The following is a 19,340-nucleotide window of genomic DNA, read 5'->3' on the forward strand; positions in this document are numbered from 1 at the left end:
TTAATTTGCAAAGAGCAGATTCCGGAACCACGTTAACATCTAACCGGAACCACGTTAACATCTAATTTAATTTTAATATGACAATTTTAAACTGTATTCCATGTATGCAACGATTAAACATTTTGATTGCACACACGAGACATGTATACTTTATATTTATATAAGCTGTAAAGGGTATTGGACGCTTTTCCAAATTTGAGGATCATCAAAATGATTAGTTGTATTAAATCAATCGAATGTTCAGTGGCAGAAATTACCAATCCCAGTCAATCGTGAAAGGGGAATAACTCTTAAGCTGTTATCAAATGTTTCAATACAATTTCCTTTTTGGTGTGTTAACGCATTGGCAAGAGTTCCGATCGTTCCTCCAGCATATAGGGTTAGGGTTACCATAATTCTCCTTAGAGCTGTGTAAATGCTCAAATGATCGGAACTCTTTCCAGAGGATTTACCAAGATTTGTAACAAAATGAAAATAAGTTTTAGGCGTTACATTAGTCACTTGTCATCAGGCGTATGCAGTTAACATAATTACTTGCCCGACATGAAAATTCCACTTGGCACGGGCGTCGGGTGATGGGATTTTTTATCTCCTGACTGAGATACTCTGGATCAAATGCCCTCAGTGGAGGTCGATTTTTCTGTTATATTAATGTTGGATGATACTGTGGGAACTCTGCTTTATTGCAGGTTTTGGGGGTCGAAACCCTTCCCAGCTCAATCAAAATGGTTTTAAAAAAAAAAAAAAAAAAAAATGGGGGGGGGGGAAGCATGACTCGACCCACCCCCACCCTATAAACTTTGGTCGCTATAGTTTAGACCTCCCATGCTAAGATGTGTGCACATCCGCCTGTTTTGTTTTTATGATTTTCTTTTGAATGACTGTAGGACCTGCAACAGAGGATGAAATACGAGCAGCAGAGAGCAGGATGGGCTGCAGGTTCCCTGATGATCTTCGGTGTTCACTGAAACTACACAATGGTCAGAGTGAGGAAGGCTTTGGGTATGTTGTCATATTAATGTGTGCAGTCGTCAAACCAACATACACATAAAGAATAGCTACTACAGTTGTGATATCAACATACACATAAAGAATAGCTACTTCAATTGCAGGCCTTGACCTTAAGTTTTTTCAGTGGTAGCCCACCGGGCTACCAGGTTATAAAGTTTAGTAGCCCTTAGTGAAAATTGGTAGCCCCACAAAGTTCTTTAAAAGAAAAGAGAAAAAAGAAAAATCATTTATTTTTATTTAAACGTTTTAGGGTGGGTTTTTGTAAATCATGAGCAAATGGACAAAACAAAACAACCGACTTGTTTGGTATGATTCCAGAAATACACAGTAGTATTTATTATTATTATTATTTATTGTTTTAGGCCTAATTTCGTAATGAAGGCTTACAAAATATTATTGAAACACTTCATACGGTTTTCACGAGTAGAACTCAGCTGTCTGCTAATCGTACGATCTTCAGGTCGATATTGCATATTTTAATACTTAAAATGGCTGCAACTATGTTCAATAGGTGTAATTTTGAAGAATCTTAACAAAACTTGCCTATATTCCAAAACAATAGCGTTTTTTATTGATGACAATAAACTTGTAAATGCCGAAAGCCAATTATCCCAGACAGGGGATCGCCATGTGTGTTTGTGTTATCATGTGACAAGGTCAGATGTCAGTTTTAGCGAGGTTATCGTGCAAAGCGATAGCAAACGATAAGAGAGATTTCATTAAAATTAATTTGTAAGAAAGATTAATATTTTTAACATTGAAAATATTTGTTAATTTATACATTTATTTAACATAGTGATAGATATTAATTTTGTAAACAATAATTTGACAATTTACATAGGTAGCCTAGAAAGAAATGAACCGCGATTAAATTATCGTTTAGTTTAGACTTCACCTGCAGCAAATAGTCTTGATCATACAAAGTGTTTGTTATAAGTAGGCGTAAAAACAACGGGCCATGTTGTTGATTGTCATAAATGACTACGAATAGTTAACCCATGACCCAAATGAAAATTTCATGACCCGTACGAACCAGGCCGTTATATCTGGCCGCTGGATTACATCAAATTATTTGTTTTAGACTGCTGTGTTAAAAAAAAATCCTACCACTGGCAAATATACTCCTTTATTTCACTAAATCATATTGTGCAACCGCCAGCTGTGGGTCACACTAGGGGAGCAATTAACAGTTACAGCGACTCCTGACAGCAGAGAGCGTGCACATGAAAGGTGGAATTTCAGACACGTCTTGTTGATTGTTGAGTGACTGGACATGCCAAAACATTTGGTAGCCCGGCGGACTACCAGGGTTAGACAACTGGTAGTCCGCGTGAGAAATCGGTAGCCAAAACACGCCGGGCTACCGCTAAGGTCGAGCCCTGAATTGTGATATCAACATACACACACAGAGAATAGCTGCTACAGTCATAATGTCAACATACACACACGGAGAATAGCTGCAACAGTCGTAATATCAACATACACACACAGAGAGTAGCTGCTACAGTCGTAATATCAACATACACACACAGAGAATAGCTGCTTCAGTCGTAATATCAACATACACACAGAGAATAGCTGCTACAGTCGTAATATCAACATACACACACAGAGAATAGCTGCTACAGTCGTAGTATCAACATACACACACAGAGAGTAGCTGCAACAGTCGTAATATCAACATACACACACAGAGAGTAGCTGCTACAGTCGTAATATCAACATACACACACAGAGAATAGCTGCTTCAGTCGTAATATCAACATACACACAGAGAATAGCTGCTACAGTCGTAATATCAACATACACACACAGAGAATAGCTGCTACAGTCTTAATATCAACATACACAGAGAATAGCTGCTTCAGTCGTAGTATCAACATACACACAGAGAATAGCTGCTACAGTCGTAATATCAACATACACACACAGAGAATAGCTGCTACAGTCGTAGTATCAACATACACACACAGAGAGTAGCTGCAACAGTCGTAATATCAACATACACACACAGAGAGTAGCTGCTACAGTCGTAATATCAACATACACACACAGAGAATAGCTGCTTCAGTCGTAATATCAACATACACACAGAGAATAGCTGCTACAGTCGTAATATCAACATACACACACAGAGAATAGCTGCTACAGTCTTAATATCAACATACACAGAGAATAGCTGCTTCAGTCGTAGTATCAACATACACACAGAGAATAGCTACTACAGTCGTAATATCAATTTACACACACACAGAATAGCTGCTACAGTCGTAATATCAACATACACACAGAATAGCTGCTACAGTTGTAATATCAACATACACACACAGAATAGCTGCTACAGTCGTAATATCAACATACACATACAGAGAATAGCTGCTACAGTCGTAATATCAACATACACACACAGAGAATAGCTGCTTCAGTCGTAATATCAACATACACACACACAGAATAGCTGCTTCAGTCGTAATATCAACATACACACACAGAATAGCTGCTTCAGTCGTAATATCAACATACACACAGAGAATAGCTGCTACAGTCATAATATCAACATACACACACAGGACAGCTGCTGCAGTCGTAATATCAACATACACACAGAATAGCTGCTACAGTCGTAATATCAACATACACACAGAACAGCTGCTAGAGTCGTAATATCAACATACACACACAGAACAGCTGCTACAGTCATAATATCAACATACACACACACAGAACAGCTGCTACAGTCATAATATCAACATACACACAGAGAACAGCTGCTTCAGTCATAATATCAACATACACATAAAGAATAGCTGCTTCAGTCGTAATATCAACATGCACAAAGAATAGCTACTTCAGTCGTAATATCAACATACAAATAGAGAATAGCATTTTCAGTTGTGCTATCAACATACACACACAGAATAGCAACTTTAGTTGTGATATCAACATACACACACAGAATAGCTACGTCAGTTGTGATATCAACATACAAATAGAGAATAGCATTTTCAGTTGTGATATCAACATACACACACAGAATAACCACTACAGTCGTGATATCAACATACACACACAGAATAGCTACTACAGTCGTGATATCAACATACACACACAGAATAGCTGCTACAGTCGTAATTTCAACATACACACAGAGAACAGCTGCTTCAGTCGTAATATCAACATACACATAAAGAATAGCTGCTTCAGTCGTAATATCAACATGCACAAAGAATAGCTACTTCAGTCGTAATATCAACATACAAATAGAGAATAGCATTTTCAGTTGTGCTATCAACATACACACACAGAATAGCAACTTTAGTTGTGATATCAACATACACACACAGAATAGCTACGTCAGTTGTGATATCAACATACAAATAGAGAATAGCATTTTCAGTTGTGATATCAACATACACACACAGAATAGCAACTTTAGTTGTGATATCAACATACACACACAGAATAGCTACGTCAGTTGTGATATCAACATACAAATAGAGAATAGCATTTTCAGTTGTGATATCAACATACACACACAGAATAGCAACTTTAGTTGTGATATCAACATACACACACAGAATAGCTACGTCAGTTGTGATATCAACATACAAATAGAGAATAGCATTTTCAGTTGTGATATCAACATACACACACAGAATAGCAACTTTTGTTGCGATATCAACATATACACAGAATGGCTGCTTCACTCGTGATATCAACATACACACACAGAATAACCACTACAGTCGTAATATCAACATACACACACAGAATAGCTACTACAGTCGTGATATCAACATACACACACAGAATAACCACTACAGTCGTGATATCAACATACACACACAGAATAGCTACTACAGTCGTGATATCAACATACACACACAGAATAGCTACTACAGTCGTGATATCAACATACACACACAGAATAGCTACTACAGTTGTAATAACATACATACACAGAATAGCTACTACAGTCGTGATATCAACATACACACACAGAATTGCTACTACAGTTGTAATATCAACATACACACACAGAATAGCCACTACAGTTGTAATAACATACATACACAGAATAGCTACTACAGTCGTGATATCAACATACAGACACAGAATAGCCACTATAGTTGTGATATCAACATACACACACAGAATAGCTACTACAGTCGTAATATCAACATACACATACAGAATAGCTACTACAGTCGTAATATCAACATACACATACAGAATAGCCACTACAGTTGTGATATCAACATACACACACAGAATAGCCACTACAGTTGTGATATCAACATACACACACAGAATAGCTACTACAGTTGTAATATCAACATACACACACAGGATAGCTACTTCAGTTGTGATATTAACATATACATGAAGAATAGCTAGTTTTACAGAGAGAGGTGATGTTTATGTTTAACACTGACACATCAGTGTAATGTTGATAGTTGCAGATTCTGTTTTATTGAGAGAGGTGATGTTTGTCTTTAACACTGACACATCAGTGTAATGTTGATAGTTACAGATTCTGTTTAACACCACCACATCAGTGTAATGTTGATAGTTACAGATTCTGTTTTATTGAGAGAGGTGATGTTTATGTTTAACACCAACACATCAGTGTAATGTTGATAGTCTCAGATTCTGTTTTATTGAGAGAGGTGGTATTTATCTTTAACACTGACACATCAGTGTAATGTTGATAGTAACAGATTCTGTTTTATTGAGAGAGGTGATGTTTATCTTTAACACTGACACATCAGTGTAATGTTGATAGTTACAGATTCTGTTTTATTGAGAGAGGTGATGTTTATCTTTAACACGGATACATCAGTGTAATGTTGATATAGTTACAGATTCGGTTTTATTGAGAGAGGTGATATTTATCTTTAACACCGACACATCAGTGTAATGTTGATAGTTACAGATTCTGTTTTATTGAGAGAGGTGATGTTTATGTTTAACACTGAGACATCAGTGTAATGTTGATAGTTACAGATTCTGTTTTATTGAGAGAGGTGATGTTTATGTTTAACACTGACACATCAGTGTAATGTTGATAGTTACAGATTCTGTTTTATTGAGAGAGGTGATGTTTATGTTTAACACTGACACATCAGTGTAAAGTTGATAGTTACAGATTCTGTTTTATTGAGAGAGGTGATGTTTATGTTTAACACCGACACATCAGTGTAATGTTGATAGTAACAGATTCTGTTTTATTGAGAGAGGTGATGTTTAACACTCTCAGTGTAACAGATTCTGTTTAACACCACACATCAGTGTAATGTTGATAGTTACAGATTCTGTTTTATTGAGAGAGGTGATGTTTATCTTTAACACCAATACATCAGTGTAATGTTGATATAGTTACAGATTCGGTTTTATTGAGAGAGGTGATATTTATCTTTAACACTGACACATCAGTGTAATGTTGATAGTAACAGATTCTGTGTTATTGAGAGAGGTGATGTTTATCTTTAACACTGAGACATCAGTGTAATGTTGATAGTTACAGATTCTGTTTTATTGAGAGAGGTGATGTTTATCTTTAACACTGACACATCAGTGTAATGTTGATAGTTACAGATTCTGTTTTATTGAGAGAGGTGATGTTTATGTTTAACACTGACACATCAGTGTAAAGTTGATAGTTACAGATTCTGTTTTATTGAGAGAGGTGATGTTTATGTTTAACACCGACACATCAGTGTAATGTTGATAGTCTCAGATTCTATTTTATTGAGAGAGGTGATGTTTTTCTTTAACACCGACACATCAGTGTAATGTTGATAGTTACAGATTCTGTTTTATTGAGAGAGGTGATGTTTATCTTTAACACCGACACATCAGTGTAATGTTGGTAGTTACAGATTCTGTTTTATTGAGAGAGGTGATGTTTATCTTTAACACCGACACATCAGTGTAAAGTTGATAGTCTCAGATTCTGTTTTATTGAGAGAGGTGATGTTTATGTTTAACACTGAGACATCAGTGTAATGTTGATAGTTACAGATTCTGTTTTATTGAGAGAGGTGATGTTTATCTTTAACACTGACACATCAGTGTAATGTTGATAGTTACAGATTCTGTTTTATTGAGAGAGGTGATGTTTATGTTTAACACTGACACATCAGTGTAAAGTTGATAGTTACAGATTCTGTTTTATTGAGAGAGGTGATGTTTATGTTTAACACTGACACATCAGTGTAATGTTGATAGTCTCAGATTCTTTTTTATTGAGAGAGGTGATGTTTATCTTTAACACCGACACATCAGTGTAATGTTGATAGTTACAGATTCTGTTTTATTGAGAGAGGTGATGTTTGTCTTTAACACCGACACATCAGTGTAATGTTGATAGTTACAGATTCTGTTTTATTGAGAGAGGTGATGTTTGTCTTTAACACCGACACATCAGTGTAATGTTGATAGTTACAGATTCTGTTTTATTGAGAGAGGTGATGTTTATCTTTAACACCGACACATCAGTGTAAAGTTGATAGTCTCAGATTCTGTTTTATTGAGAGAGGTGATGTTTATCTTTAACACCGACACATCAGTGTAAAGTTGATAGTTACAGATTTTGTTTTATTGAGAGAGGTGATGTTTATCTTTAACACTGACATATCAGTGTAATGTTGATAGTTACAGATTCTGTTTTATTGAGAGAGGTGATGTTTATCTTTAACACCGACACATCAGTGTAATGTTGATAGTTACAGATTCTGTTTTATTGAGAGAGGTAATGTTTATGTTTAACACTGACACATCATTCTAATGTTGATAGTTACAGATTCTGTTTTAATAAGAGAGGTTATGTTTATGTTTAACACTGACACATCAGTGTAATGTTCAGAGGTACAGATTCTCTTAGGTCATGGCTTACTTCTTTTATGGGGTGGGTGCACCACGACTGGTATATCAAAAGTCATGGTATGTGCTATCCTGTATGTGGGATGGTGCCTATAAAAGATCCTTTGCTACTAATGGACTATGTTGACTATGTCAGAATTACCAAATATTTGACATCCAATAACCAAAGATTAATACATCAGTGTGCTCTAGTGGTGTCATTAAACAAAACAAACTTTACTTCTTTTATAGACTCTGTGGATGTATCACTGTGTCAAGCTATTTCCAGTCAGAAAAATTACTGGATTGTGACATCATGGCTAACTTTTTTATGGTAAGATAATAGTGTGAGTGTGTATGAGTAGGTGTGATAGTGTGGGTGTGCGTGATAGTGTGGGTGTGTGATAGTGTGGGTGTGTTAGTGTATGTGTGATAGTGTGAGTGTACATGCATGTATGGGTGTGGGTGTGTTTAAATATTAGTTTTTCTACTAATAGTGAATTTATTGATTGAAAATATTTGTAGGACAATTCTATATGTACGTATACAGTGTGTTATTTTCAGGAAGGACGTGAATAGCTCTGGACTGTGTATGTATAGAGTTTGTTATTTTCAGGAAGGAGGGGGAAAAGCCCTGGGCTGTGTATGTATAGAGTTTGTTATTTTCAGGAAGGAGGGGGAAAAGCCCTGGGTTGTGTATGTATAGAGTTTGTTATTTTCAGGAAGGAGGGGGAAAAGCCCTGGGCTGTGTATGTATAGAGTTTGTTATTTTCAGGAAGGAGGGGGAAAAGCCTTGGGCTGTGTATGTATAGAGTTTGTTATTTTCAGGAAGGAGGGGGAAAAGCCCTGGGCTGTGTATGTATAGAGTTTGTTATTTTCAGGAAGGAGGGGGAAAAGCCCTGGGCTGTGTATGTATAGAGTTTGTTATTTTCAGGAAGGAGGGGGAAAAGCCCTGGGCTGTGTGCCGATCTCGTTTTGTAACATGGCGCGGTGTTCTCAGCTGCTGGCAATTCTTCCAACCGGAGGATTCGAGTTGGGTCAGGTCTTCTACCTGGTGCCAGACAGCAGATCAGACGAAGATTTCGATCAGTTTATAACCGGTCAGTAGTAAACAGGGTTCTTACGGAGGGGTGTGTGTGTGTGGGGGGGGGGGGGGGGGGGGGTGTTCAGCCAGTTGTATTCTAGTCGTGTTGTTCTAGTGTTTATGCATGGACCAGTACATAATGTAGAAATCTTTGTGGCGAGAGCTGTAATGGATTTTGTTGCTATGTTTAAAATTGCTCAGTAAGAGGCTGGTGATATATAAGGAAGAAGAAGATTACGTGTGTTCAGGGACCAATGTAATCCACTTGAAGAATACACAGATTACCATGTTATCTGTAGATTTAGACATAGTAAAGATATTTTATACAGGTTTGGACATTAACCATGCAATATTGCAGAGTTAAATTATAATTTAAATGTGTTGTGTGTATAACAGGACATGTAACTATTTGTAAATTCAGTTTAACCCGGTGTTTATAGGTGTAGTTAGTGTTTAAACATGCATGTAAGAGAAAAATACTCTTTGTAAATTCAGTTTAACCTGGTGTTTATAGGTGTAGTTAATGTTTAAACATGCATGTAAGAGAAAAATACTCTTTGTAAATTCAGTTTAACCTGGTGTTTATAGGTGTAGTTAGTGTTTAAACATGCATGTAAGAGAAAAATACTCTTTGTAAATTCAGTTTAACCTGGTGTTTATAGGTGTAGTTAGTGTTTAAACATGCATGTAAGAGAAAAATACTTTTTGTAAATTCAGCCCTATAGGTTACATCTAGGTCTCTGTCTGTTTGTATATTAGTCTGTCGCACATCTAGTTTTCTGGACTTTTTTTTGTCTGCAATTTACTCATTTTTGACAGAGTTAAGGCCCATGAACTTAGGAGCTACAATTGAATTTTTTGGGACATTGTTTTTGCAATGCTTCAAGATATTGAACTGTAAGTTTGTTTATAGCTTTATCAAGTACTCTTATAGATCAAGTTTGAATGTCGTGGCAATTTACCTATTTGTGGCAGAGTTATGGCCCTTGAACTTAGGAATATTAAAATATGTTAGACCTGGGGATGGGGGGGGGGGGGGGGGGGGGGACATGTATTGCTTTAGCAGTACTCTATGCATGCCTGTTTATGGAGTTATTACTAGTGATTGGGCCGTTTCTCTCACCATTAGAGGATGGACCTAGTTCAGTAGCTTGGAGTTATTAACATCATTGCATGGATTTATATCCAGGATGGTTCACCAGTGTCCCATGTCTGATGGGATTGGGAAGATTAGTGCCAGTAAATCATACTTGAGATATTTTTGGCCACTGAATGATGCAGTACACCACTATTAAATCAATTTATTACAACAGACATAATTATTAAGTACAGTATATATTTTTGGAATATTTGGCATAGAAATTGGTAATTTTCAGTGCCACATTCATTTGGGAGGGGTCCTATCTTCAGGCCCACAGAATGCCTGGATAAAATCCCTGCATTTGCTTATTAACATGTAGAATATAAACATTACTACATTAATGACTACAGTATGAGGGCAGTGTGCAATTTTAACGAGAGTTTAGGAGCCCGAGGCTCGCAAAAATTATAGCACTCTCTAGCTTGGCTAGCATACAAGACTGCATGGCTTGTAAACATTATTTGTACAAATTACATTGATTCTTCAAAATGACACGGTCACCATGTATCTCAAAATCTTGTGAAACCACAATCTTGAACAGCAATCTTTTCCATGGTTTCATGCAAAACATTTAGTTTATCTTCTGTTCTACTGGAGATGCACGGCAGGGCTCGCTGGGTTAGTGGTGGGCTCTAAAAATTTGCAAACAGGGAGACCTTATGACACTTACATTTTTTAAACCAAAAGGTGAGGGTCAAATGTTTTTTAGGAAATTGTGATTTGAAAATGCTCTCTTTATTACACAAAACATTACTCAATGTTTTAAAATACAGAATGCAAAGAAATCAGGGGACAATATTTCGAAATCTGAGGTAACCGGAAGTCAGTTCACGTGGATTTTACCTAGGTAACCGATTGTTTGGTTACGTGAATTATATTTCCGTAACCTGTGGATTACCTGATCGGTTACCTCAAAGTTACGTTGAAATTATATTTTAAATACATAATTTTTAGCTCAAACAAAGTTAAAACAAAGTACAAAAGAAAATGTTTTATAAAACAGTTTCTTTAATGATTGCAAATCAAAAGAAGTGACTTGTAGACGTTTCTTTTGTTTTTGTACGATCGTAGCGTTGTAGATTTATTATTATTATTATTATTATTATTATTATTCAGCACTTGCCATCGGGATCGCAAAAAGTAATTTTTAGTTGCCCGAATCTAAAAACCACCGTCCTCGGGCATCGGCCCACCGTATTCTAGAACCTCTGTGCAGCTTGCGGAAGTTAACACTATTGTAAAAGGACTACATATCAGCCCAGTACTGAAACAAAATAGATACATTTGGAGGAAAAATGCCCATATGCATGATTAGACTAATAATTTTCTTTTATAAATAACAAATAAAGGCTACCATTTGTCACTGATATGTAAAATTTAGTATAAAGCAGATTAAAAAAAAACCCACCCAAAACTCAAACAACAAATGTCCAGTTCCTCTGAACTATAAAACAGGCTACTCATTGGTGCATGATTAGATTAATAAAAATAAATCTTATAATAACATAAAAAGAAAGACCACAATTTGACACTGATATTTTGCAGTGGCGATGCAACTTTCACTTTATCGATGGTACTTCTATACTACAGTGACGTTCCAAATGTTTGTTATTTAAAGCTCATTATTCGATGTTAGTATTTTTCAGCTTTTGTGACATTTTTGCATTTTTGTTTATGTTAAAACCATTTTCAACCTTTGTAAAATTATAGGTAATCCAATAGTATGTCTACATATATTCCTTTAGTATGGAAGCGTATTAGTGCCACCAAACGCAACAGAATAGCTCCAGATAATTTAGGCGCCTTAGCGGTCCGTGCACATTTCTTTAAAACTTTTGGCTCGACTCTATACTGAGCCTTTGGTCGCAAGTCACAACCCTTGCAATATACCGTTGTCTACTGGTTTGCCGCGCATCAAATATCTAAAAATCAGTCTAAAACATTTGTCAGAATACTAGTAGTATGTCTGCATGAATACACGTCTTGTAATCGTGAAGTCTGCAAGTTTTAATTTCTGAACGTCTAAAGATCATGACGTAACCGATTTGTGGTACGCTTAAATTTAATTTTGCGTAACCGACACACGAACAGAACGACGGTTTGCGTGAAATATTGTGCCCTGGAAATGAAAGACAGATGGAAGGGAGGGAGGAAAAAGAAAAATTAATATCACATTTTAAGTTAGTTCAGAATTTTTTTTTTAAAGCTAATCGAAATATTTGTGTTGTGATTAGCAACAGTATTGTTACTGGTGAATCACAAGTTTGATGTGTTAAAGTGTCACATCTCGTTCTTACAGCCTCCTCATATGCAGAATGGATAACGGAGCTGGCTGACAGTCTCAGTGATGTTTTCCCCAAAATCCAAGGCAGTCACTTTCGGTGAGCATCTCATCAACAGTTTACATTACATTGTGTATTAAACGGACAAACCCTAGTTTTTAAACACTAAGATATATTTTTATATTTACATACACATGTATTAACAGTGAGTAAAACCGAAGTAATTTACGTACACGTGTATTAACAGTGAGTGATACCGAAGTAATTTACATACACGTGTATTAACAGTGAGTGAAACCGAAGTAATTTACATACACGTGTATTAACAGTGAGTGAAACCGAAGTAATTTACATACACGTGTATTAACAGTGAGTGAAACCGAAGTAATTTATACGTGTATTAACAGTGAGTGAAACCAAAGTAATTTACATACACGTGTATTAACAGTGAGTGAAACCGAAGTAATTTACACGTGTATTAACAGTGAGTGAAACCGAAGTAATTTACATACACGTGTATTAACAGTGAGTGAAACCGAAGTAATTTACATACACGTGTATTAACAGTGAGTGAAACCGAAGTAATTTATACGTGTATTAACAGTGAGTGAAACCGAAGTAATTTACATACACGTGTATTAACAGTGAGTGATACCGAAGTAATTTATACGTGTATTAACAGTGAGTGAAACCGAAGTAATTTACATACACGTGTATTAACAGTGAGTGACACCGAAGTAATTTACATACACGTGTATTAACAGTGAGTGATACCGAAGTAATTTACATACACGTGTATTAACAGTGAGTGATACCGAAGTAATTTACATACACGTGTATTAACAGTGAGTGATACCGAAGTAATTTACATACGTGTATTAACAGTGAGTGAAACCGAAGTAATTTACATACACGTGTATTAACAGTGAGTGAAACCGATGTAATTTACATACGTGTATTAACAGTGAGTGAAACCGAAGTAATTTACACGTGTATTAACAGTGAGTGAAACCGAAGTAATTTACATACACGTATTAACAGTGAGTGAAACCGAAGTAATTTACGTACACGTGTATTAACAGTGAGTGATACCGAAGTAATTTACATACACGTGTATTAACAGTGAGTGAAACCGAAGTAATTTACATACACGTGTATTAACAGTGAGTGAATCCGAAGTAATTTACATACACATGTATTAACAGTGAGTGAAACCGAAGTAATTCACACGTGTATTAACAGTGAGTGAAACCGAAGTAATTTACATACACGTGTATTAACAGTTAGTGAAACCGAAGTAATTTACATACACATGTATTAACAGTGAGTGAAACCGAAGTAATTTACATACACGTGTATTAACAGTGAGTGAAACCGAAGTAATTTACATACACGTGTATTAACAGTGACTGAAACTGAAGTAACATACACGTGTATTAACAGTGACTGAAACCAAAGTAATTTACATGTGTATTAACAGTGACTGAAACCAAAGTAATTTACATACACGTGTATTAACAGTGAGTGAAACCGAAGTAATTTACACGTGTATTAACAGTGAGTGAAACCGAAGTAATTTACATACACGTGTATTAACAGTGAGTGAAACCGAAGTAATTTACATACACGTGTATTAACAGTGAGTGAAACCGAAGTAATTTACATACACGTGTATTAACAGTGAGTGAAACCGAAGTAATTTACATACACGTGTATTAACAGTGAGTGAAACCGAAGTAATTTACACACATGTGTATTAACAGTGAGTGAAACCGAAGTAATTTACATACACGTGTATTAACAGTGACTGAAACCGAAGTAATTTATACGTGTATTAACAATGACTGAAACCAAAGTAATTTACATGTGTATTAACGGTGACTGAAACTGAAGTAACATACACGTGTATTAACAGTGACTGAAACTGAAGTAACATACACGTGTATTAACAGTGACTGAAACCAAAGTAATTTACATGTGTATTAACAGTGACTGAAACCAAAGTAATTTACATACACGTGTATTAACAGTGAGTGAAACCGAAGTAATTTACACGTGTATTAACAGTGAGTGAAACCGAAGTAATTTACATACACGTGTATTAACAGTGAGTGAAACCGAAGTAATTTACATACACGTGTATTAACAGTGAGTGAAACCGAAGTAATTTACATACACGTGTATTAACAGTGAGTGAAACCGAAGTAATTTACATACACGTGTATTAACAGTGAGTGATACCGAAGTAATTTACATACACGTGTATTAACAGTGAGTGATACCGAAGTAATTTACATACACGTGTATTAACAGTGAGTGATACCGAAGTAATTTACATACACGTGTATTAACAGTGAGTGAAACTGAAGTAATTTACATACACGTGTATTAACAGTGAGTGAAACCGAAGTAATTTACACGTGTATTAACAGTGAGTGAAACCGAAGTAATTTACATACACGTGTATTAACAGTGAGTGATACCGAAGTAATTTACATACACGTGTATTAACAGTGAGTTATACCGAAGTAATTTACACGTGTATTAACAGTGAGTGATACCGAAGTAATTTACATACACGTGTATTAACAGTGAGTGATACCGAAGTAATTTACATACACGTGTATTAACAATGAGTGATACCGAAGTAATTTACATACACGTGTATTAACAGTGAGTGATACCGAAGTAATTTACATACACATGTATTAACAGTGAGTGAAACCGAAGTAATTTACACGTGTATTAACAGTGAGTGAAACCGAAGTAATTTACACACATGTGTATTAACAGTGAGTGAAACCGAAGTAATTTACATACACGTGTATTAACAGTGAGTGAAACCGAAGTAATTTACACACATGTGTATTAACAGTGAGTGAAACCGAAGTAATTTACATACACGTGTATTAACAGTGACTGAAACCGAAGTAATTTATACGTGTATTAACAATGACTGAAACCAAAGTAATTTACATGTGTATTAACGGTGACTGAAACCAAAGTAATTTACATACATGTGTAGTAACGGTGACTGAAACCAAAGTAATTTACATACATGTGTAGTAACGGTGACTGAAACCAACGTAATTTACATACATGTGTAGTAACGGTGACTGAAACCAAAGTAATTTACATACATGTGTAGTAACGGTGACTGAAACCGAAGTAATTTACATACATGTGTAGTAACGGTGACTGAAACTGAAGTAATTTACATACATGTGTAGTAACGGTGACTGAAACTGAAGTAATGGTGATCACTATACACTGGAATTCCATCATCTAACAGTAAATACCCAAATAACACTTTTGTATTTAACAAAAACTTGAAATTCAAAATTTGTAAACAATATGTATAATTAGCAACTATGAGGAGTTTGTTTTATAGTGATTAAAACATCAGTAAAGGAATTGTTATGTAATTTCTGCATTTAGTCATAGGAACATAATTATCCAATGTTATGTTGTAAGATTGTAACCAACACAGGCAAGTCATTGATTGTAATTAATCAATCAGACGATATGTTACTGATGTTGATAGGATAAACAACAGCTGATTGACTAGTGGAGTAAAATCAGTATTTAACTACTGGCGTATAACTTGTTTTTATCCTAGCAGTTAATACAATCATTTTTTATTTGTTTGTCGGAGCAGTAGGTCATGGTACCATCTTGTTTGTTTTAGCTTTGTTAATGATCCAAGCTGTGTCGCTGTCACGGACGAGGTTTTCACGGTGAAGGTTGCCACGTGTTTTATAGCTGACCTCAGTAGTGTTCATCCCCCGAACTTCCAGTACTCCTACAGAATAACGTGAGTTCAAACACCAAACTTCCAGTACTCCTACAGAATCACGTGAGTTTAAAGACCAAACTTCCAGTACTCCTACAGAATCACGTGAGTTCAAACACCAAACTTCCAGTACTTCTACAGAATCACGTGAGTTCAAACACCAAACTTCCAGTACTCCTACAGAATCACGTGAGTTCAAACACCAAACTTCCAGTACTCCTACAGAATCACGTGAGTTCAAACACCAAACTTCCAGTACTCCTACAGAATCACGTGAGTTCAAACACCAAACTTCCAGTACTCCTACAGAATCACGTGAGTTCAAACACCAAACTTCCAGTACTCCTACAGAATCACGTGAGTTCAAACACCAAACTTCCAGTACTCCTACAGAATCACGTGAGTTCAAACACCAAACTTCCAGTACTTCTACAGAATTACGTGAGTTCAAACACCAAACTTCCAATACTCCTACAGAATTACGTGAGTTCAAACACCAAACTTCCAGTACTTCTATAGAATTACATGAGTTCAAACACCAAACCCCACCCGTCTGCAACCTCCAATCCAGTACTCCTACAGAATTACATGAGTTCAAACAATATACACCCCCTCAAACATCCAGGACTCTTACAGATTAACATGAGTTGAAAGATGTACACTCCCCGAACCTCCAGTAATTAAACACCATAACTTGATAAACACTCCAAACCTCCCAGTACTCACACAGATTGATGTGAAATCACTCCCACCCACTCCACCCCACCCCCAGTACCCCACCCCATTCCTAAATCTCCAGTACCCATAAATAATGAAATAGAATGAGCAATGTTAACATAACAGTAACATGTAACGTGACCAGGATTAATGTCAAACAACATTCTGATTTTTTAATTTGTATACAAGACCAATAGATAGAGTGTGAAAAATTAGTGTGTTTAATATATGAATTCTAATGATAAAGGGAAGCTGGAGACGTAGCCATGTTTTGTGTATAAATACGTGTATGATCTCAGGCATCGAAATAAGTCGAGAACAGTCGTTCAGGTTACCAGGAGGTTACCACATGTAAGAAAAGTCGAGAACTGTGTTTCGTTCTCTGCAAAAGTTTCAATGTAACGGTAGTTTCGTTTCTGAATGTAAATCAGGCAATGCATTCCAGACTTCCGCATTTCATTTTTTTGTGACGAATTGCATCGATGTTCACGTGCAATTGCAAGCAATTATAGTCATTCCGCGTTTAAGCAGCGTCCACTAGATGAATTTACTTCCGCGTTTCGTTTTCTCGTATGAAATTGCACTCATGTTCGTTCGCACTTGTGCATTTGCAAAGCAATTTTGGCAATCCGTGTTTAAGCAACGCCCATTAAATAAATTTACTTCCAGATTTCATTAGTCGTACCGATAACTGAAATTCAGTTCTAACTATCATATAGTTGTGGTAACCTATAGGTTACCAGGTTATATTTTGTGTTAACCTGTAAATGGGTTACCGGACACAATGCTTATTTCGATGCCTGTGTTCTGGATGTCTGTCCTGTTTGTAGAATGTCGATGGCTGCCGATGCTAGCCGCGACCTGTCCTGCCAGCTGGAGACTCGACACTGGGTGATCACGGATGAGGATGGGAGGGAGGAGTACGTGGATGGACCCGGAGTAGTTGGTTTGTTCACATCATCTCACATTTACGTCATCTCACATTTACATAAGCTGTTTGTTAACATCATTTCACATTTACGTCAGCTGTTTGTTCACATCATCTCACATTTACATCAGCTGTTTGTTCACATCATCTCACATTCACGTCAGCTGTTTGTAAACATCATCTCTCATTTACGTCAGCTGTTTGTTAACATTATCTCACATTTATGTCAGCTGTTTATTCACATAATCTCACATTTATGTCAGCTGTTTGTTAACATCATCTCACATTTTTGTCACTTGTTTGTTAACATCATCTCACATTTGGTTCAGCTGTTTGTTAGCATCATTTCACAATTACGTCAGTTGTTTGTTAACATTGTTTCACATTTACGTCAGCTGTTCACATCATCTCACATTTACGTCAACTGTTTGTTAACATCATCTCACATTTACGTCAGCTGTTTGTTAACATCATCTCACATTTTTGTCAGCTGTCTGTTAACATCATCTCACATTTACGTCAGTTGTTTGTTAACATTGTTTCACATTTACGTCAGCTGTTCACATCATCTCACATTTACGTCAGCTGTTTGTTAACATCATCTCACATTTATGTCAGCTGTTTGTTAACATCATCTCACATTTTTGTCAGTTGTCTGTTAACATCATCTCACATTTACGTCAGCTGTTTGTTAACATCATCTCACAATTACGTCAGTTGTTTGTTAACATTGTTTCACATTTATGTCTTGTTAACACATTGTCTTATATTTTCGTCAGTTGTGTCTAATACAGAATCTTGTTAACACATCTGGCATTTATGTTGGCTGTGTCTAATACAACACTAAAGCATTGTCTGACATTTAGGTCAGCTGTGTCTAATATCAACACTTGTTAAGACATTTTCTGACATTTACGTCAGCTGTGTGGCAAATGAATGTTCCTTTTTTTAGAATTATGAAAAATACATTTTGGGATATTACTAAAACCTGGATGACCAGAACCATTTCAGCTGTACGAAATGAATATTTAAATAATAAAATGTAAGTACTTCTAATTTAAAAGATAAAAAAAAACTAGCATTAACAGAGAAACATGTGTCATAGTGTTTAAAAATGAGGGTCTGTCGCTTTAAGATGTGTGTTGAACGGAACTGTTGTTGTATTTCAGGCGAGTTTCCGACCATGACGCCGGGCAGTGAGTACTCCTGGGTCAGTTGTACAGCCTTCAGCACCACCTACGGCAACATGAAAGGTTACTTCTCCATGCGCAACCTTAAAACGGGTGACTAACTTTATCATGTAGTACTTAGCGAATATCTTAAAATTGGTGACTAATTTTATCATGTAGCACCTAGTGAATATCTTAAACTGGTGATTAACTTTATCATGTAGCACTTAGCGAATATCTTAAAACTGGTGACTACCCAACTTTATCATGTAGCACTTAGAGAATATCTTAAAACTGGTGACTAACTTTATCATGTAGCACTTAGAGAATATCTTAAAACTGGTGACTAAC

The 19,340-nt window shown here is 36.1% G+C and overlaps 1 protein-coding gene across 2 annotated transcripts in view; it reads left to right on the plus strand.

Moving 5' to 3' along the window:
* LOC121371852 (F-box only protein 3-like) overlaps positions 1-19,340 on the plus strand; it is a 41,021-nt gene that overhangs the window by 14,740 nt on the left and 6,941 nt on the right. For both annotated transcript variants that reach the window (XM_041498058.1, XM_041498059.1), the window contains 7 exons: positions 888-1,002; positions 8,128-8,209; positions 8,810-8,975; positions 12,400-12,481; positions 16,071-16,196; positions 17,723-17,838; positions 18,990-19,103. In XM_041498058.1, the coding sequence (XP_041353992.1) occupies positions 888-1,002; positions 8,128-8,209; positions 8,810-8,975; positions 12,400-12,481; positions 16,071-16,196; positions 17,723-17,838; positions 18,990-19,103 (801 nt within the window). The remainder of the gene's footprint in view (positions 1-887; positions 1,003-8,127; positions 8,210-8,809; positions 8,976-12,399; positions 12,482-16,070; positions 16,197-17,722; positions 17,839-18,989; positions 19,104-19,340) is intronic.

The sequence above is a fragment of the Gigantopelta aegis genome, chromosome 4, assembly GCF_016097555.1.
Source record: "Gigantopelta aegis isolate Gae_Host chromosome 4, Gae_host_genome, whole genome shotgun sequence".
In the NCBI taxonomy this organism is placed as follows: Eukaryota; Metazoa; Mollusca; class Gastropoda; order Neomphalida; family Peltospiridae; genus Gigantopelta; species Gigantopelta aegis.